We start from the raw sequence: 21,437 nt of genomic DNA on the forward strand, positions 1-21,437 counted from the left end.
TCTGTGTGGGGTTCGGTGTTTGTGGGGGTTCGTGCGGCTGGCAGGGAGGCTTTGGAATGGCGGGCTCGGTGGAGAAGGACGAGGTGGTGTCGCTGGAGCTCCCCGCTTCGGAGGAGGGAGGGCGCGAGCGAGAGAGAGAGGCGAATTAGGGTTCCAGCGAGAGAGAGAGAGAGAGGCGAGAGCAGAGTAAAGCGCAGAAGAAAATGACAATTGACATTTGCGCCAAATCAGACTGTTTTATGAGCCCAGCACCATCACGTAGCATCGCGATGGGGCCGAAGAAAAAGTTGGCCCAATCTCTCAAGTGAGGGCTTTTCGAAATTGAAAGAGAGGACTCGATGTTACACATGGAATCTTGGAAGGCGTGAAACATATATGTTCCATGGTGACACGAGATCTGTGAGCATCTAATTTACGTAAAAATTTTGGCATCATTAAGTCGACTGAATTAACGAGTCGCCAATCATTTTTCACTTGCCATCGATATTTGACGTGCATTATCGATTACTCGAAATTACAACCCCCGAAACAAATTTCCGTTATGGGCCCACGAAGTTTTATAATATCTGCTGGGCTCTAATTATAATTAAATGGATTGATCTTTTCATATAAATATATATAAATGTATGTATGCGCGTAACCTTTTCACTTATTTTACGAAAATTGGAATTCAGCTAGCCACCAAGATCCAAAGAAAGAGTTTTTCGATTGGCAAATCCCACGAAAAACCAAAAAAGAAAATTGAAAATCCCGATCGAAAATACAACCCACGATGCGACTCTCGAGGGATAGAATCTATTCAGTCCGATCCTAAGATAACCCTTCCTAACGAGACTCTTTGAATTCAATTGTACATCCTAAAGATTAGGGATTCGAACTTACTTGAAGGCGACCGAGAGCGAGGGGCAGAGGTGTGGCCGTGGGGGAGTTGACAGTCGAGGCCGGCCGGAGAGACTGAAAAAGTTGAGCGAGATAGAGAGGCTATGTTCGAGATAGAGAGGCCGCTTGCTGTAAGGAGTTTGCTTTTCTAAAAAATTCTTTCTTCGAACTGACCTCATCAACCAGAGGCGAGAGAGAGAGAGAGGCTATGTTCGAGAGAGGAGAGGGGAGGCGAGAGAGAGAGGCTATTTTTCCAATTTAGGGTTTGGGTTTTACGTTCCAAATAGCCGCTCTTCGATGCTAGTGTTCAATAAAAAAAAAAACACCCTATTCGAGTAATCAGCATAACGAAGAACCAACGGCAAGCTGTTATCTCTCGGTCCACAATGCAAGATGAGATCATTCTCGAAATCACCAAACATGAACTTGACAAGGATATCTCGACTTAGAACTCTGATCAATCGCGTAAATATTCGCTTAGATTGCTTACAGGTAAAGCGTTTCGAGAACTTGTGGTGCTTCTGCTCGGTTCAGCCCTCCCTGGACTTTGTCGTGCGGCGCACTCAGTGCGAGAGGGAGCGACGGAGGGAGAGAGGCGAGAGCCAGCGACGGACCGAACGTTCTGAGAGAGGCGAGAGAGAGGCGACTTTTCCAATTTAGGGTTTTGCGTTTTATCTCTTGACGTATTTCAGAAGCAGTATCACCAGAATCTCTCAAAGTTGTTATGGAGGCAAACTCAGATCCTTTTCCCACGAATTTATTTCTGCTCCTCTCCTCTGAAACAGCTAAAGACTTTGCTCTCTCGGCAACCCATGCACCAGTAACAGGACCCTCCTGCCAAATCATTCTGAGGATGGAAGAAGGTGTGTAGTTGGCAACAAGCAGAATCTTCAGAGAAGAAAATTTACACCCTTTAGCAGTACAGCGAGACTCACCCCCATCATCAACCATCATCAGCCACCTCACATGCAGTACTGACTAGATACAAGTCAAGGTTACAGGAACTCAGATGCACAGAAGTTGTCACCATTGAAGAAAACCTCTTCTTGGAATTTGAATTGCAGAAGGGTATCAAAGTTCAAACTATCACCCTGCCCTTCTCTTGTAGAAAAAGGAGAATAAAAGTCCAGAGCAATAAACTGATCCCAATCAAAATAGCTCCCTACATCATCTCTGCCATCAAAAGGAAAGCAGAGAATACTCTCGCATCAAAGACCGATAGGACACCCTGTAGTCTCTCCCTCCAAGATGTGGTTGCAATGCAAGTTCTAGGCCTTCTGTTCCAATCCTCAGGAGATACTTGCTTATCTTCGGATTGAAAGTTATTCGTGAAGTCATTTACTTAGAGAAACTTCTCCATTTCCTTCACGAAAGCCAGCAGCTTGAGGATAAGCCGGAAGTAAACCCAAAGAGCAAATGGTGGTAGTGATGATGAGAATGACACTGGCCCTCTCAAGCTGCCATCAGACAGGCAAGAATTGCTGACTAATTGGAAACGAGCAAGTCCCGAAGTTCTAAGCGGCATTATTCTGATCACATCATTCTGCTTTGCAAATGGAACTTTTGGAGCAGATTCCCCAACCAAATCATGTTCAGGAACATCCATATAAGAGGCGCGCGGAGGAAGAGTGCCTAGTACTTCCGCTTGCTGCCGCCGAATACAGGCACTTTGGGCACGTATCCCATACTTCATTCTCTCGTCACCAAAGAACATGCCATTTTCTCGATGACTCACCTATTCATTCACCTCAATGTGTTTCATTGTTCCTTCAAACATCAACTCTCGAGGACATATCTGTTAATCTTTCAAATATTTAAAATTAGACTAGTGGGATTAGGCAGAGTAAACAGACATATCTGTTAATCTTTCAAATATTTAAAATTAGTCTAGTGGGATTAGGCAGAGTAAACAGCGTATAGTCCAGAATCTGAAAGAGGAAGGCCTACAATTCCAAGAATCCTCATTCTTACCTGCACCATTAAAGATATATCCCTGCATCCTGCACCTAGACGATGATAATCAAAGCCAACGCTGATCACCATTCAACTCCTGAAAATTCCCCTCATCTTCATCATGGAGAGAGAACATAAGAGACATTCCAGCAATGGACGCTCTGAGATTAGTTTCCACATGCTGCTGTTCTGCACAAAATTTGGCAATCAACAGTGGAACTTTGTCGGGCATTTGCTCCGTAAGATTGTCTTCCATCCTCAGGCCTTTCTTCTGAGCAAGAAATATCTCGTTTACCGTCGTTGAAAAAACGTAATGAGAAGATTCAGTTGCACCACCAACGCTACATCCACTATATATAAGTAGCAGAATCTTTTCACCGTTTCCTAATGGAAAAGGTTTACAGTAAAGCACTCTAAGCTATTTTCTTAGAGGCACCTGTCCAACATAAAGCAATCGGACAGATACATATAATAGCTATAGCTCGAAACATACATACCAGAAAGGTACAAGCAACGACACCGAAGCCAAATCGGAGGTCGCACTCCCACGTAGGGCTGACTGAGAATTTCTCATTTCATCGAAGCACTCAGAGAATTGATCCACGCTGCGAAAGAGCCATAGAGGACACAAAAGCCACATTAAAGTCATTCAAATTATCCTGAAACTATTTCATGATAATTTGAACGAAAAGGTTTACAGTAAAGCAGTCTAAGCTATTTTCTTAGAGGCACCTGTCCAACATAAAGCAATCAGACAGATGCATATGATAGCTATAGCTCAAAACATGCACACCAGAAAGGTATAAGCAACGACCCCGAAGCCAAATCAGAGGCCGCACTCCCACCTAGGGCTGACTAAGAATTTCTCATTTCATCGAAGCACTCAAAAAATTGATCCATGCTGCGAAAGAGCCAAAGAGGACACAAAAGCCACATTGAAGTCATTCAAATTATCCTGAAACTATTTCTCACTGTAAGGACTTTTAAAAGAAAAACTGAGGATGCCAAACGTGTTGGCATTCAAAATTGAGAGAAGCGAGATGTCGAAACCAACTAGAGTGTGAAACTTATACGACAGATGATTTAGTTCATAAGCCAGATGATGGAGTTATATGTCCCTTCACAGAAATTCCCAAGTCGGGCATTGCTACTATCATGCATGTTTTTCCCCAGGAGCAGTACGTTGTTTCAAAAGCATGGGTCAGAAAGAGGATCGCCAACTTCAGAAACACGAAGAACTGCCGCATTTAATCCACCCCAGCAGGCCATAAGCACAACATGAATAAAGCAACAGTAAAAATGTCCAACCTTGCCCCAAAATCACCTTCCTCCTTATCCGCAACAAAAGGAACCCAACCCATGATCACATTCGGTAAGTGAAGATCAGAACCTGTTCCCTGCCCCAGAGAGGAAGAAAGCTCAACAGAATAGCCACCATAGAGTGGTGATGCTTTGTTAGTGGCAACTTCACACGATCCAGTTGCCGGTGAAGGGCTACCAGATGCAGAACTGAAATGAACATTGTCTGCTGACTTATGCTGCATACCACACTCACGCTCCTTGCCCAAATTAACAAATGTTCCCCATGAAAACAAAAGCCATTTGACTGTACTTGGTCAAAGCAGTAACTCTGTAGGATCTACAGAAACATCCGCATCCACTTTTCTAATGTCTAAGGAACCCTTCTTCCAAGGAATGCTCAACTCTGAACCATTCTTCCAAGAAATGCTGCATTATCTAGGCAGGAACCTTGAGAACCAACTGCATCTGACGTATAGTTATCCACAGAAGGTGCAAGCACCAATTCAAATTCTTCAACCTCCACCTGGTAGCCTTTACCCTTCCAAGGCATTCTAACTAATACAGAGCCAACGGATCCTTCTTTTATCATTAATGAAGGTGCTGCACCAAACTGGAAAGAAGAGCTTATAAGAACTTGCATTACCAAGAGAGCAGCTCACTCGATGCTTATGCAAAATGTCACTCGACCACGATGTTCAACTATAGCACTAACTTAGCCGTTCAAAATAAGAAGATAAACTTCAATCCTGTCATGGCATGCAGGTCATTCCATAATAACATGCATCGTCTACACTGAAGGCTCAAGTAGCTCGCTTTTTATAAGCAACAAAATCTAAGCGTTAGAAATCATAAGAACAAGTAGGAGGTCATTATCCATCAGGAACCGGCAGATAGCTGTCCTTCAGTGTACACTAACATTCCCATCCAATTGTTTCACTTTCCTCAAGAATCCATCGGTATGTATACCAAGAACTCCCAACCCTTAAAAATCAACATTTTCAGAATAATTGATGCTACATTAAATTGGCCGTAAGAGCTGCTGAAATCATGAAGGACAAAAGGGTTCTACTTCTACTGCTAAGGGAACAAATTTCATGCTCTCGATGCAGAATTGGGCTCGGCCGAGCACAATTCAACTGTTTCAGCCAAAAAAACAGAACGGAGACTCCTGTGTCCTAACTTCCATTTTATTCACCAACATAAAGAGAAGTTCAATAAATTCAGCATACCTTCTTGTTGAGATAGTCGACATTAAGAGCGAGATCGTTCGAGGCTGAATCGTTCCCTTTCTCAGCTGGACATCCAGCTGGTCCAAATCAGTATCTCCCAAAATGAAGAATGCGCCAACTTCTTCTTCAAGAGGAATTTGCAAACCCTCTCTTCACGGCCCTAGTCGTTTTCGTTTCTTTGCGAGAGCCATTTGATTTTGATGTGTAAATTTTGGATTCATCGTCCTTCAAACGATTAAAACGCCCTTATTTACGATTCTTAATCTAAAAAGGTAAGAGTTCCGTCGCCGGTATTGGTCGCTAAAAAACACCAACTGATCCGTTTACAATTTGGCACACGCGAATGGCCTGGGACTTTTTCTTTCCAATCCACTGAATACATTATACGCACAAGTCTAGTTCAGAGGTTATGCACGAAAATAAAGTCGGTAGTAAAGGGAAGCGAGTGGCCAACGGCGTGGTATAATTTCGTCAGTTTAACTCTAAATTAAAATGATAAATTTAATAAATTAACTGGATGTACAATTAAATTCAAAGAGTCTTCTAGGATCGGACCGAATAGATTCTATCCCTCGAGAGTCGCATCGTGGGTTGTATTTTCAATCGGGATTTTCAATTTTCTTTTTTGGTTTTTCGTGGGATTTGCCAATCTGAAAACTCATTTTTTGGATCTTGGTGGCTAGCTGAATTCCAATTTTCGTAAAATAAGTGAAAAGGTTACGCGCGCATACATACATTTATATATATTTATATGAAAAGATCAATCCATTTAATTATAATTAGAACCCAGCAGGTATTGTAAAACTTCGTGGGCCCATAACGGAAATTTGTTTCGGGGGTTGTAATTTCGAGTAATCGATAATGCATGTCAAATATCGATGGCAAGTGAAAAATGATTGGCGATTCGTTAATTCAGTCGACTTAATGATGCCAAAATTTTTACGTAAATTAGATGCTCACAGATCTCGTGTCACCATGGAACATATATGTTTCACGCCTTCCTAGATTCCATGTGTAACATCGAGTCCTCTCTTTCAATTTCGAAAAGCCCTCACTTGAGAGATTGGGCCAACTTTTTCTTCGGCCCCATCGAGATGCTACATGATGGTGCTGGGCTTATAAAACAGTCCGATTTGGGGCAAATTGTCAATGGGCATTTTCCTCTGCGCTTTACAATTCAGCTCTGCTCTCGCCTCTCTCTCTCTCTCTCGCTCTCGCTCGAACCCTAATTCCCTCGTCCGAAGTCACTCGCCTCTCTCTCTCGCTCGCTCCCTCCCTCCCTCCTCCGAAGCGGGGAGCTCCAGCGACACCACCTCGTCCTTCTCCACCGAGCCCGCCATTCCAAAGCCTCCCTGCCAGCCGCACGAACCCCCACAAACACCGAACCCCACACAGAGGAAGAGCGCGCCCCTTCCAGCTGCAGCTCACGCGCGCGCGCACCCAACACACCTGGCTCGACCCAAAGAAAGCCAAGCAAGGTAACGAAAAGGGTTGCACAGAGAGAGAGAGAGAGGGGGGTCTGGAAGCTGCTTACCCTTTTGTCAAGCTGCGGGGGTCTGCGTCGCTCTGTCCGCGTCTCTCTCTCTCTGGGGGTGTGTGTGTGTGTTATCTCGTGCGAAGGGAACGAATTTGAAGTGTGTGTGTGTGATGATGATGATGATGGAAGTGATGACACAGAAAAACAACTCTCTCTCTCTCTTCTCTCTTCTCTTTCTCTGTGTTTCACAGGAGTTATTAATATTTCCTTAATTTTTTATTTTCTGGTTTTTTTTCGGTGAGTTCGTGTGTGAATGTTGCGGTCACGGTGCGCCGTGGGTTGCTTTATCAAGGGAATTGTGAAAAGTTATGTGTGATGATTTATAAACCTGGTGTATGAGATGTAATTTGCTTGATGAATTGAACTGTCTTCATCTTCTTCCTCGTCAATCCTTTTGAATCCTCTGTTTCCTCGCAGAATGGCCACATTCAAACGTATGCTTCAAGTGGGCATCAAGGTGGATAATTGTCTGATGAGGTATCGAGCTTCGAAAGCCCGTTCGACTTCAAGCTCCTCCTCTTTGAAAGAGTTTTCAAAAAAAAAAAGATGGACTTGCATCCGGTAATTCATGTTTCATCCCGAGTCTCCGGTTTCTCATTGTGAAGATAATGTTTTAGTAGATGAAATTTCATTAAGCCGTTAAATCTCATGTTTGAGGAGAAACCAATTATTGGTTTCTCTAGGTTTTCGCCGGAATCATTGAAGTTTGGAATGATAGTTTGGAGAACGTGGCTAATTCTTTCTTCTCGAAAGTAGAAGGGAAGAAAGTGAAAATGCTTTTTTGTCAATACAAGTTTTGTCTATTTTCCTGCATGCCAACTGTTTAATAGTATTCTTGAGTATGAATGCATGGAGAATAACTTTAGGACGAGAGTGAAAATGAGCCATGCACTGAGGATATGGTAGGTGCTGCTAACTTGATGGTTTTGACACTGTTTGTGCTTTGTAGACTGAAATACCTCGAGAATCTAATCTTTCAAAGTTTAAGTTTGAAGTATGGAGTTGAGAGGAATGGATTGTCTGTATTTCTACCACCCTTTCCTTCTATTAATCTTTGCCTTCATTTTGTGCTATGTCTAATTAGCAATTAGCAACGCATTTTTTTCATCACCCTTCGTATGGTAGGCAAATTGAAAACTCATATAAGTAGTTGGTTTATCAAATTCTTTTCCTTGAATGTTTTTTGTCAGGAGAATCCATTCTTTATCATCTATAGTGGCATCACTTAACACACGAGTATCCCTATGTTCAAAAGTAAATTGTTTTGCTATGAAGTAGACGATATCATGCCATGACTAACTTTTTCTAACATTCGATGCAGGAACATGAGGCTGGAATTTCTCTTGATGAATTTGAACGTAGGATGGAAAAACTTTGTAAGGAGATGGATTCTGATGTTGCCGAATTTGTTGCTCTTATGAAGAAGTCGAAAAGGGAGATGAAGGACCTCTACGAATCCCAATTTGTTGCAATAGATAAGTACCTGCGGAAGATAGCCATTGGCACTGTCGTCTGCATTAATGGTGCTTTTATTTTTGCTGCTTCCACACGACAGTCCGTAAAGGAGGATCATGGACCGTCACCCTAGAAGGTACGGATGGATGGCAATCCTGTGTTAGTATATGGCACTGGATAGATTTGACGGATTTGGTAGTGTGGGGGGCCATCGTTACGATAATTTGGAGCTTTTACTTCTCGTGTTGCACTGTGCACTTTTATTAGTGACCGTTATGTATTGAATCTTCATCTGGAATCTTTTATGAACTTTAAGATCAAAATGGGTGTTAAATAATCCGCACCGAGGTGATCAGTGTCATCGGCATAGGTGCGGAGTTGCTGAAAATTTGTTGTGGTGGCCCATCATGATTATTATTATTGTTTGTTGGTATGATACTTTGCACTTCTTGTAGAAGAACTCTTTTCTCGTTTTGGCATGGGGGCTTGCAGGCTTGCAAGCTTGAGGTCTGTCATTGGCGGGGCTTTGGACGATAGATAGGCTCCGATCATACTCTAGCTTGAACGGCACGCGTGCGTGTCTTGTCGACGCATATGCTGTGTACTATGATTCTTTTTCTTCTAATTGAGGGAAGATGTCGTATTTGTTGAGGAGCAAATTTCTGTTTTTTTTATGCAGATGAGGAGCTTGGAAGCCCAGGGCTTTACATCAAGGCAATCAAGAGCAGTCACACATGCATTTTTGAAAGTTCTGGACAACACCTTGGAGGAGAAGGTCGATGATTCTTTTTCAAAAAGAATTGAATTAGATAAGGTAAATATCCCACTAGACTAATTTAAAATATTTGAAAGATTAACAGATATGTCCTCGAGAATTGATGTTTGAAGAAACAATGAAACACATTGAGGTGAATGAATAGCTGAGTCATCGAGAAAATAGCATGTTCTTTGGTGACGAGAGAATAAAGTATGGGAAACGTGCCCAAAGTGCCTGTACAGAGACAGTCACCACTTCAAGAAGCTAATAACAGCGAAACTAGCAGAAGCTATGGAAAAAAGGGCACACACCCACAACTTGAATGCTTCATCTTTTGTTGCTTCCTGTGCTAAGTCGGACCTTGATCTTGCTTCACTAATCATCTTCTCCATAACACAATACTTCATTATCTTTTGATATGACTCCTTCCAAAGTTTTTCCATCTCAACTGCCCACAAAGAGAGTTTCTGCATCGAATATTACAAAAAAGTTAGTAGACATAGTAGAAGTTAATAGAAGGAAGAAGAAAAGTAGAAATGCAAACAGTCATACTTGCTTATAAGATATTTCCTGTTCATACTCGGCAATTCTTGAATCTTGCGCTATTTTGGCCTACAAAGACAGGTTAGAGTTTGCTAAGTTGCTCTCCATGCATTCATTCTCACGAACACTAACAAATAGTTGGTATGCAGGAAAATAAACAAAGTTGCAAGACGGGGTGTTTACTTTGTGAATTTCTCCTTTCTGTAACTAGGAACGTGTCTCAGTTTCCAAGCCCTCAGACAAAATCATTGCAGCCGCGGTTATCCTTTTGCACTCTTCATCCATAAAGCTTTGTCCACGTAGAATATTAATCTGCATAGTGAAATGAAAAATGACAAGCCATTTAATACTGGTTTTGGTTTCTAAATGGAGAAAACATAAGATTATGGGCAAAATTACCATAGCCCTCTCGATGGGCGAAACATGAGGTACTACAGCCTTCGAAAACGTACTAAAAGCGCTGAATCTCGCAGATCCAAACCTAAACGTAAAAAGAGTCCGTCTCAAGACAGACATTCTACAAAAAAGTTTAGAGGACGACGACCCTACAATGATCAACGAAAGAAATCAAAGATTAGAGGACGACGTAATTGATGGAATTCAAAGAGAAAGGGAAAATGCGCAAGAACTTAGATCATTCTTCGGATGTGGATAGTCCAGAGGTGCATATTCCTGGTGCAATCATCCTACTTCCGTAGTATTGCAAAAACGAGCTAGTGGATTTTATTTTATTTTCTTGGTCGAAAGAGCTAGTGGACTTATCTGACCGAAAAATGATTAGCTTCATCTTCACTATGAAGATTATCATGTACCGATGGGATGCCGTTTTGACTCACAGGAAGGCTTTCGAGACTCGGTCTTAATATCAACTGTGTGCCAACTTGTCCTGCCAAGCAATAGGGGATGCATTATTGGTTCGTGTAGTTCTTGTGCTCTTTGCCACAATACGGAAGTAGGATGATTGCACCAGGATTATGCACTTCTGGACTATCCACATCCGAAGAATGATTTAAGTTCTTGTGCATTTTGCCTTTATCTTTGAATTCCATCAATTACGTCGTCCTCTAATCTTTGATTTCTTTCGTCGATCATTGTAGGGCCGTCGTCCTCTAAACTTTTTTGCAGAATATCTTTCTTGAGACGGACTCTTTCTACGTTTAGGTTTGGATCTGCGAGGTTCAGCGCTTTTAGTACGTTTTCGACTTTGCAGCACAAGGCTGTGGTACCTCATGTTTCGCCCATAGAGAGGGCTCTGGTAATTTTGCCTCTAATCTTATGTATTCTCTATTTAGAAACCAAAATCAGTATTAAATGGCTTGTCATTTTCCATTTCACTATGCAAATTAATATTCTACGCGAACAAGGCTTTACGGATGAAGAGTGCAAAAGGATAACCGCGGCTGCAATGATTTTGTCTGAGGGCTTGGAAACTGAGACACGTTCCTAGTTACAGAAAGGAGAAATTCACAAAGTAAACACCCCGTCTTGCAAGTTTGTTTATTTTCCCGCATACCAACTATTTGTTAGTGTTCGTGAGAATGAATGCATGGAGAGCAACTTAGCAAATTCTAACCTGTCTTTGTAGGCCAAAATAGCGCAAGATTCAAGAATTGCTAAGTATGAACAGGAAATATCTTATAAGCAAGTATGACTGTTTGCATTTCTACTATGTCTACTAACTTTTTTGTAATATTCGATGCAGAAACTCTCTTTGTGGGCAGTTGAGATGGAAAAACTTTAGAAGGAGCCATATCAAAAGATAATGAAGTATTGTGTTGTTATGGAGAAGATGATTAGTGAAGCAAGATTAAGGTCCGACTTAGCACAGGAGGCAACAAAAGATAAAGCATTCAAATTGTGGGTGTGTGCCCTTTTTTCCATAGCTTTTGCTGGTTTCGTTGTTATTAGCTTCTTGAAGTGGTGACTGTCTCTATACAGGCACGTTTCCCATACTTTATTCTCTCGTCACCAAAGAACATGTTATTTTCTCGATGACTCACCTATTCATTCACGTCAATGTGTTTCATTGTTCCTTCAAACATCAACTCTCGAGAACATATCTGTTAATCTTTCAAATATTTTAAATTAGTCTAGTGGGATTAGGCAGAATAAATAGCATATAGTCCAGAATCTGAAATACCTCGAGAATCTAATCTTTCAAAGTATGGAGTTGAGAGGAATGGATTGTCTGTATTTCTACCACCCTTTCCTTCTATTAATCTCTGCCTTCATTTTGTGCTATGTCTAATTAGCAACGCATTTTTTTCATCACCCTTCGTATGGTAGGCAAATTGAAAACTCATATAAGTAGTTAGTTTTTCAAATTCTTTTTCTTGAATGTTTTTGTCAGGAGAATCCATTCTTTATCATCTATAGTGGCATCACTTAACACATGAGTATCCCTATGTAAAGGTAATTGTCTTGCTATGAAGTAGACGATATCGTGCCATGACTAACTTTTTCTAACATGAGGCTGGAATTTCTCTTAATGAATTTGAATGTAGGATGGAAAAACTTTGTAAGAAGATGGATTCTGATGTTGCCCAATTTGTTGCTCTTATTAAGAAGTCGGAAAGGGAAATGAAGGACTTCTACGAATCCCAATTTGTAGCAACAGATAAGTACCTGCGGAAGATAGCCATTGGCACTGTCGTCTGCGTTAATGGTGCTTTTATTTTTGCTTCCACACGACAGTCCGTAAAGGAGGATCATGGACCGTCACCCTAGAAGGTACGGATGAATGGCAATCCTGTGTCAGTATATGGCACTGGATAGATTTGACGGATTTGGTAGTGTGGGGGGCCATCGTTACGATAATTTGGAGCTTTTACTTTTCGTGTTGCACTATGCACTTTTATTAGTAACCGTTATGTATTGAATCTTCATCTGGAATCTTATATGAATTTTAAAATCAAAATGGGTGTTAAATAATCCACACCGAGGTGATCAGTGTCATCGGCATAGGTGTGGAGTTGCTGAAAATTTGTTGTGGTGGCCCATCATGATTATTATTATTGTTTGTTGGTTTGATACTTTGCACTTCTTGTAGAAGAACTCTTTTCTCGTTTTGGCATGGGGGCTTGCAGGCTTGAGGTCTGTCATTGGCGGGGCTCCGGACGATAGATAGGCTTGTGGTAAGAGTGATTGGTGAGGGAAGGCCTGGCTATTCGGCCGTAATTTTGAGAAGCACGGCCGAGCCTGTCCACGGATAACCTACAGGGATCTATGAATGAGTCTGAGCTAAAAAGTCCGAAGGAGAATGACCTACATTCAGAATGCATTTAACTTTGGTAGAAAGATCTTTCTCGATAAAGTACTAGTCAAACTTTACGGAACTCCTCATATGAACTTGGATTGTACTTCTCTATGCTTGGGGATGGATCGTTTAGCTAGTATTAATGGAAAAGTGAAGTGTGTACGCAAATGAATTCTACAAGCTCATTGAAAATGCTAAGTATGGATGCTTAGACCAATTTACGAAATTGGCCCCTGTTGAGCATATGATATCATGTACTTATTTAAATGAATATTCATAGGTTGTTGCATTGACTTGTAGTTCGATTTAATAAAATAAGTTTTATGTAGCTATTATAAGCGGCCTTGTGTCAAGCTCATTATTGTAGAATGAATATCGACTACCCTAATTATACTAATCTGAATATCTTAAAAATGAGGTATGGCAGGTGGAAATGTTTCTTAAGCAGATCTTTAAAAAAGTATTTATTACATGAGACCTATTTTTTTCACTTGCAAAATACCCAATTCTTTAATAAAGCTTAACTTAGCATCGTAACCATACATTTGATATATTTTTTTTTAGCCAACCACAGTTTGCAATTCGATCTGGTGCAATTAATGCTAACTTAACCATATATGCACCGAATTATCAAGTGTAAGGAGTTCGCTTTTTTTAAAAATTCTTTTTTCCAACTGACCTCATCAACAAGAGGTGAGAGAGAGGCTGTGTTCGAGAGAGGAGAGGGGAGGCGAGAGGGGAGAGAGAGGCTATTTTTCCAATTTAGGGTTTGGGTTTTACGTTTCAAATAGCCGCTCTCCGAAAATAAATAATTTTAACATACTTTTTAAAATAATTTGTTATATCATTTGAAATAATTAACAAAAGAAAGTATTCATTATTGACAACAATTTATATCTATACTTCATTGTGGACCATAAAAATGTTGTCGTTCAGGTATTTTTATAATTAATATATAACGTGTTAAAGTGGCTAGTTTGTGCTTTCAATTTTAATTTGATAATTCCATGTTCATTTTCATAGAAATCCCCATAATTCACTCACAAAATTATTTGTTTTTAAATGAGAAACAATGTCCAATATAAAACAAATGATACTATTTAATTCTCAATCTATACATTTACAATCTATTTTTATAAGAAAAAGATATTATTTAGTATATCGCAGATTATGGATCATTGTGAACTTTGGATTTATTAATTTCATTTTCTGACGGTTCATTGTGAATTTGTCCAAAATGAAGAATGCACGTGAGCGAAAAGCGAACAAAAAGCTCCCCGTTTGGGTGAAATATATATTTATATATGTAAGAAAAAAAATTATTAGGAAGAGAAAAATCAAATATATGGAAAATTTGAAAGCCGACCTCAGATAATGGAACTTGCTATATACATAACGAATGAAGAACTGGAGTGATGATTCAATGCGCGAAAGTACCAATAGATGAAAAAAAATAAGCCTGCCCGTGAAAGTCTGATTTCAAATGGCGAATGTATGCTTGGGAGGGTCTTTGCTGTAAAAGAATGAATAAGTGAATCACACATTCTGGATTTCTAGGTTGAAGGAATAGCTCGAGTGAATCGGAAGTCGGTCTGCCTGCACGGCTACCCACTTGTATGCGAGCACCACATAAAATGCATGCATATACCAGGGGGTTATACGTATATATGTAACTCCTCACTTAAGGCAGCATGTTTGTGTACTAACCAACTGGAAAAGGTAATGCCCCGACTATTATCGTGGACTAAGAGATATGGAGCGTGCAGCGCTACTAAGCTGCTAAAACATATGGAAGGTACACAAAGGGAAATCGAAAAGCAGCATTCACTTCATTTTCTTGCGCACTTCATAGAAGTAGCTCAAGATCACCACAGCCGCAGCCACTGCCACTCCAACAGCCCCTTGTGCCAATACGGCACCATTCGCTACTGCCTTGCTGCCTGAAGAACTTGGCGTGAACCCCAGTTCAGAGAGCTTCTTATGCGAGATTGCATAATCCCTGAAAAATACATCCTCATCCTGCCACATGCTTGACAACATTAGGGAAAGAAGAGAGTACAGCAAAACAAAACAAAGAACAAGAGAAGCAGAGTAGCAAATTGTGCGATTGTCTCTTTCAAGGTCGTGCCAACCACCGTGAGAGAGTTGCGGGAACAACCACCAATTCAAATATCATATCAGGTGTTCCCGGTTGCATACAGATGATGCTCTAGCCTAGAGGTTTCAGGGAACCACGTAATTATATCTATCCCAACACATGTATACATCTACCCAAAGTCTGATGTGCGGTCTCATTAAGAAGATTTCCTGGTCTCTGAATAGACAATGGTGATGGAACAGACTGGATACTTCCTAGGTAGCATCACAAGCCTATGCAGCACAAATTCCATCAAAAGCACTTTCCATCTCTTTTCGGTCTCCGCAAAACCAAGGACAGTAGCATCAAAGGGTTGTAGACCGTGTGCATAAGGAAACTATATGTTGGTGCAGGCGGGCAGCCAAAGTTTTAGTTTCATCAAAACCAAATTTAGAAAAGGAAACCATGCAACTGCATTTTGATTTTATTGATTTATTGATGAAGTCACCATAATACTCGAAAAGCCTGTATTACCTTGGCATACAACTCAACATAAGGACGAAACGCAGGATCTTCCAACAATGCCTTGTCAGTTGGCAGTTTCAGCAGCCCCTCTGATTCCCCTTTCAACAACTCGCTGTGTCAAAATGATCAATTAGTATCTGGCTCTATAATGCTCCAAATGAAACTTAGAAAATGCATCCGGTGAAAAGATGAAATCTTACACAAAATAGGAATTATCAAACTTAAGGGGTTCCTGAGTCCAAGGACCATCAAATCCAGATCTTTCCGGGTGTGCCCTTCCCTAGAAACAAGAATAAAAAAAATAACAAATTCGGTTGTGCATCCCCAGCTGACCTTGAATGTAAATCCAAGCAGAAATAGAAATTACCAATGTATGAGCCCCTGATAAGGCCACTATGTCCTTATCTGAGAGACCCATCCTGTAAAAGATGTCCCTTAGATGTGAAGGACCTACATCCAGCAATGACAAGTTTAGAAAAACTTTCGAATACCCTTTTAAGCAAAATGTACATGTATTTCACCAGTAAGAGAATTATAATGCATAAAATCTCCTCTGGATTTAGAGCTATGATAAGATTGGGTAGGCAGCGGAGAGTTAAACATGAATATTACAAATCAATAAGCTTAACTAAGCTGCTGTTGAAAGCCTCCTTTCATTTGAGTCTCCTTTCACTCAGCTAGAGTGAATTGCAGATGTAAAATATCATGTGAAATATCAAACTGGGTTTGCATGAGTAGTAATATTGTTCTCAAGTATAATCATACATCTATTAACCACGTGCTTATAATGAGTCTCATACACATATAGTCTCTCTCACCTAATGGCTCAAGTTTTCTTATATACGTGTTGTCTCTCTCCATATCATGGCTTAAGCTTATAGGTTGGATATTTTAGCACTGTTTCAGATGACAGATCAAGAGTTCATTTCCCAGCACTTTTCTTTCAACTCATTCCTCGTGGTGGGTCCTTAACGGCTGACTCATACGAAATAGGCACTGTGCCAATTTTGCATGTGGGGCTCTTAATCTGGAAACTTACTAACTGACATTCAGATGAGATGGACAACATCTGACTGTCGGTTAGCTTCGATACCTTGTATTCACTGTGCTTCTTATCTCATTCAAATCATTCCCCTGGAAACTTACTAATTGACATTCAGATGAGATGGACATACATTTCGAGATTAACAGGCAGCAATCCTTAAGGAAAACAATAAATAGCTATTTAACGTTTTGCCTGGAGCAATAAGAAGCACAGTGGCCCACAATATTTGGAGGGAGGGATGGAGGGAAATGAAGGGAGGCCAGACAACAAAGGGAAAGTTGACACAACAAAATACCTTGATTAGCATCTGGAAGTCTTCCTTCGTTTGGAGAAACTTTTGAATCCTGCAGGTAGAAAACAACTTAATGAATAAGGCACTTGTAAGAATTATCTTGCTCACATACAGCTAAAACAGAGTACCTTTCTTCCAGGAACAAAGTCAACAGTGGGACCTCCAGTGACTTCTGCTGCAACAACTCCTGCTAGCTGAAACAGGCATTTCGCTCATAATGATCAATACTTGCAAATTGATAAATCATTTTTAATAGTAACCTCTAGAATCGATCAGCTATATATAACATTATCCAACCGCTAATCAACCAAGAACAACACCAGTTGAACTAGACAGAGGAGATTTCCTATAAGCAACTGAGAACTAAATGCCCAGGGGATTGAAAAGAAGATAGATAAAGATTTGCTCCTAAACCATCTGAATATAGAGAATACGTGGGTTATGCCAATTAAGGGCTTCAATACGTGCATGCATATTAGTTTTAAAGATGTTGCATGCTGGAGGGCATAAAACTTCAAAATTAAATGGCAAGAATTCGAAGTCTTTTTCAAACTAAGCTAGTCATATCAACAAAGATTTCGTCCACCTATTGGGGGAGGGGACTCGTAATATGTAAGAAGGAAGAACAAGTCCTTTAAACAGTCTTTTCACCTGGTATAGATCTGCGTATGTAATCTTCGGACATTTGGACTTCACCTCCTCTGCATCCAACAGAAAAGCAAATGTAAATATACTGACTGAAGTTATATCTCAACTCCATTCACAAAAGAACTCTATTCATCAAAGCTATGACATTATCCATAATGGGTTCCTACAGTTGTATAGTTGAAACTCTTAGAATCATAACATATCTACAGGTTGACTCATGCAAAACATATGCAACGGTCTTAGGATTTCCTTGGTCGACAATCATGGAAGCATTAGACCGAATACTAAACCACCCATCTTAGCATCTCTCATAAACTGAACATAAGATAATACATATACCTCAACTTTATGAAGACTGTAGGGATTTCTTTAAAGAAAGTATCAATGTCTAAAGCAATAACTATCTTCATGCATTCTATACTGATGAATATTGGAAATATATCTAAACTTGGTTAGATGAACCTAGCACTATGCCACAGGCAAGTAACAAAAGTAAATCAGAGTATGCAGATTAAGTCCCGTTGATAAGTCCAGGGTATACGGTTAAGCCAATTAAAATTGCAAACGCACTGCTTGGCCCTTCAAGAACTTGTAAGTACATAGCATCATGTTAACAAACTTGTTAACTGTCTTCGACATAACAGACAACATGCGTGCCGCCGCGCGCGCGCAGGCACTAAACATTGTAAGATAACTGATTAAGTCAACCATTACTCATCAAATAACACAAAACATAAGCAAAAGCGAAAGGCCTCCTACAGCAGCAAATGAAGGACAGCTCGATGCACCTACATCTATTTAGCATCAAATGAGCATGCAACGGGACTTGCACAATCACAACCTACAATCGCATGCTCGTCCTCCAAACTGCCGTCGATGCATGAATAGATGAACTCCAGAAACTACGTCAGGCACGGAATCAAGGCCGCGAAGGCAGAGAAAACCTAGAGGCAGGTAAGCTCAGAAAGAGCAGGGAGCGCGCTCACCACAGAAATCAAGAGCGATCTTCAAGCCAGCATTGGCGCCGTGGGAGTACTCTTCCTCGTTCCGAATCGAGCCGTTCGGACCGGCGGTCTTCGTCCTCGCGTCGTAAGTCCCGGCGTCGTGCCACCTGCAAAGACGAATCGGCCAGAAACCCCGCCGGACGTCAGGAACCGCGGGGGCCAAAAATCCGATCGACGGACTCCCGTCGCCGGCCGATCGAGGCGGGGGAAAAAAAACTTACGCCAGCCGGAGCATGATCGGAGCGCAGTTCTTGGAGGCGATGAGAGCGCGGAGGTGGCGGCGGGCCTTGTCGATCTCCTTCAGGTACTCCGTGTCGACCACCGGTAGCGCCATCGAAGGCCGAGCTCTGCCTGCTGCGCCTGTGCGGGAGCGAAATGGGAGCGAACGATGGAGGAAGTGAAGGGGTGACTGGTAGAGAGAGCAGGTTCGGAACAGAAGAGATAAACCAATTGGCGATTTTGATTTTTTGCAAATTCGTTTTTATTTTGTTTTTTTCTCCTGCCATTTTCTTTTTCGGCTAAGGGATAACTGCGGCGGGGGGGGGAGGATACAGTTTTCCGGTGTCGCGTGTGCTCCTCGCTCGCGAGGCGGCCACGTGGAGAAAGCGATGAAAAAGAGTCGTCAGATAAGGTCGTCTGTTTTTTTTTGGGTTAATACCACGAAAAACCCTAAACTGGTATACATGTGACACGTTTACCCCAAACTATTTTTTTGACCATAGAAAACCCTAAATTGGTACACCTGTGATAATTTTACCCTGAACTATTTTTTTGACCACCAAAAACCCCAAACTGGTACACCTGTGACAATTTTACCTTGAACTTACCACATGCCCAACTGATACGTATGTGACAATTTTACCCGAATTAAAATTTTAATATTATTTTTACGAATTTTTATTTATTTTTTATTCTTTTCTTTTCTTTTTTTTTTTCATCTTCAGACTTTGGTCGGTCGCCGGTCCGGCGACCGGCGAGAGGCAGGAAGCCGCGAGGGCCGCCCTCGCCGGCGTCAGCAGCGTCCCTCGCTGCGTCGGCGAGGGCGCCTCGCCGGATCTAGCGAGGCGACCCTCGCTGCGTTGGCGAGGGCCACCCTCACGGCGTCGGGCGAGGGCCGTCCTTGCCCGCCCAAGGCAAGGGCGACCCTCCCCGACTCGGGCGAGGGCGGCCCTCGCCGACGTCGGATCTTGCGAGGGCGACCCTCGCTGCGTCGGTCGAGGGCCGCCCTCGCCCTGAGTCGGGCGAGGGTCGCCTTTGCCCTGGGCGGCGAGGGTCGCCTCGCCGGATCCGGCGTCGGGCGAGGGCGGCCCTCGTCGGCTTCCGCCTGCGGCCGGTCGCCAAACTGGCGACCGGCCAGAGATTGAAGGTGAAGGAAAAAAAAAAGAAAAGAAAAGAAAAGAAAAAAGAAAAAATTCAAAAAAATATATTAAAAATTAGTTCGGGGTAAAATTGTCACATGTGTACCAGTTTGGGGTTTTTTGTGGTATGTTCGGGGTAAAATTGTCACAGGTGTACCAGTTTGGGATTTTTTATGGTCAAAAAAATAGTTTGGGGTAAATGTGTTACAAGTGTACCAGTTTAGGGTTTTTCGTGATATTAATCCTTTTTTTTGGGGGGTTTTTTTAAATCTTTTCGGAGGTATTGCACGCACTTCAACTTCTCACGCGTCATCTTTTATTCTAAGGGAAAAAACCACCAAAAACCCCAAACTTTGCCATCTGTGACACATTTACCCCGAACTTTTTTTTGTGACACCAAAAACCCCGAACTTTGCTTTTTGTGACACATTTACCCCAATGTATTTAGTCCATGGGCATTTTCGTCTTTTTTTCTTTTTTTTTTTTTTTTTTTTTTTTTCCTTTCCGGCGAGGGGGGGCCTCGCCGGCGTTGGGCAAGGGTCGCCATCGCCGGATCCGCCGAGGGGGCCCTCGCCGGCCGAGCGAGGCGGCCCTCGCGCAGATCCGGCGAGGGCCGCCTCGCTCGCCAGCGAGGGCGGACCTCGCCCGACGCCGGCGAGGGTCGCCCTCGCCCGGGCGAGCGAGGGCGGCCCTCGCCCGACTCAGGCGAGGTCGACCCTCGCCGACGCCGGCGAGGGTCGACCTCGCCTGAGCTGGGCAAGGGCCGCCCTCGCTCGCCCAGCGAGGGCGAACCTCGCTGACGCCGGCGAGGCGGCCCTCGCCGGATCCGCGAGGGCCGCCCTCGCTCGACGCCGGCGAGGGCCCCCTCGCCGGATCCGACGATGGGCAGCCCTTGCCCAACGCCGGCGAGGCCCTCACGGAAGGAAAAAAAAGAAAAAAAAGACGAAAATGCCCATGGACTAAATACATTGGGGTAAATGTGTCACAAAAAGCAAAGTTCGGGGTTTTTGGTGTCACAAAAAAAAGTTCGGGGTAAATGTGTCACAGATGGCAAAGTTTGGGGTTTTTGGTGGTTTTTTCCCTTATTCTAATGAACATATTTGTAAAGAGAGAAAGGGCGAGAGGGGCAAAAATAAATAAAAAATAAAAAATAAGAAGATGCAGTGCGATGGGTTACTAATGGAATATTAGATAATTAATCTTGGAGGAGCGACGAAAATAAATATGCGAGATTTATAATTATATCTGCTTCTTGGGACGATTAGACTAGTATATGCGTTAAACGGGCATATCGAATCGAAAATGATTTGACTTAAATTGACTCATTTAACCCGTTTGAACCCAATTCATGCAATACAAATTAAATTACTCATATCCGACCTAATCTATATTATTAAAGCACATCCATATATAACTCAATCCATGAAAACCTATAGAACCTGGAGTGAACAAATGCGTTATAGAGTTATGGTGAGAGAGAGTTATAGAGGTGAATTGAGTTTGGATATAGATAAATGAACTCATTTAACATCTATAATCCAACAAAAAAAAACAACATCCATATTACGTTTAAACTC

At 42.0% G+C, this 21,437-nt stretch overlaps 1 protein-coding gene and 4 long non-coding RNA genes across 5 annotated transcripts in view; 1 reads left to right on the plus strand and 4 right to left on the minus strand.

The window, feature by feature from the left end:
* Window positions 1-1,623: 1,623 nt before the first annotated feature.
* LOC130135490 (uncharacterized) lies at window positions 1,624-3,343 on the minus strand. Its single transcript, XR_008814850.1, has 2 exons — window positions 2,851-3,343; window positions 1,624-2,674 (listed from the first exon to the last, which is right to left on the minus strand). It is a non-coding gene; the product is annotated as an uncharacterized LOC130135490 (long non-coding RNA).
* A 3,364-nt stretch (window positions 3,344-6,707) lies between these two features.
* LOC130135486 (uncharacterized) overlaps window positions 6,708-21,437 on the minus strand; it is a 61,961-nt gene continuing 47,231 nt past the window's right edge. The window contains exons 2-3 of the long non-coding RNA XR_008814846.1: window positions 6,898-6,949; window positions 6,708-6,812 (exon numbers count right to left, since the gene is read on the minus strand). This is a non-coding gene — a long non-coding RNA (uncharacterized LOC130135486). The remainder of the gene's footprint in view (window positions 6,813-6,897; window positions 6,950-21,437) is intronic.
* LOC130135488 (uncharacterized) lies at window positions 9,665-10,096 on the minus strand. The gene is made up of 3 exons (XR_008814848.1): window positions 10,055-10,096; window positions 9,839-9,967; window positions 9,665-9,724 (listed from the first exon to the last, which is right to left on the minus strand). It is a non-coding gene; the product is annotated as an uncharacterized LOC130135488 (long non-coding RNA).
* LOC130135487 (uncharacterized) lies at window positions 10,919-11,300 on the plus strand. Its single transcript, XR_008814847.1, has 2 exons — window positions 10,919-11,126; window positions 11,241-11,300. It is a non-coding gene; the product is annotated as an uncharacterized LOC130135487 (long non-coding RNA).
* On the minus strand, window positions 14,547-18,930 carry LOC130135483 (L-ascorbate peroxidase 3-like). The gene is made up of 9 exons (XM_056304910.1): window positions 18,724-18,930; window positions 18,485-18,609; window positions 17,502-17,551; window positions 16,979-17,044; window positions 16,854-16,902; window positions 15,881-15,963; window positions 15,714-15,793; window positions 15,523-15,625; window positions 14,547-14,930 (listed from the first exon to the last, which is right to left on the minus strand). Exons 1-9 carry the CDS (start codon window positions 18,834-18,836, stop codon window positions 14,736-14,738), a joined length of 864 nt encoding a protein of 287 aa, XP_056160885.1. The 5' UTR covers window positions 18,837-18,930; the 3' UTR covers window positions 14,547-14,735.

The sequence above is a fragment of the Syzygium oleosum genome, unplaced genomic scaffold, assembly GCF_021117445.2.
Source record: "Syzygium oleosum isolate NSW1041296 unplaced genomic scaffold, Sole_v2.1 Sole_v2.33, whole genome shotgun sequence".
NCBI lineage: Eukaryota > Viridiplantae > Streptophyta > Magnoliopsida > Myrtales > Myrtaceae > Syzygium > Syzygium oleosum.

What these genes read in the sequence shown, in the direction of transcription:
- LOC130135483 (XM_056304910.1), bottom strand. Translation starts at nt 18,836, where the DNA reads ATGGCGCTACCGGTGGTCGACACGGAGTACCTGAAGGAGATCGACAAG. An exon ending in CCGATCATGCTCCGGCTGGC is followed by an intron (nt 18,610 to 18,723) that starts GTAAGTTTTTTT and finishes TCGTCTTTGCAG; the next exon opens with GTGGCACGACGCCGGGACTT. An exon ending in GATCGCTCTTGATTTCTGTG is followed by an intron (nt 17,552 to 18,484) that starts GTGAGCGCGCTC and finishes TGTTGGATGCAG; the next exon opens with AGGAGGTGAAGTCCAAATGT.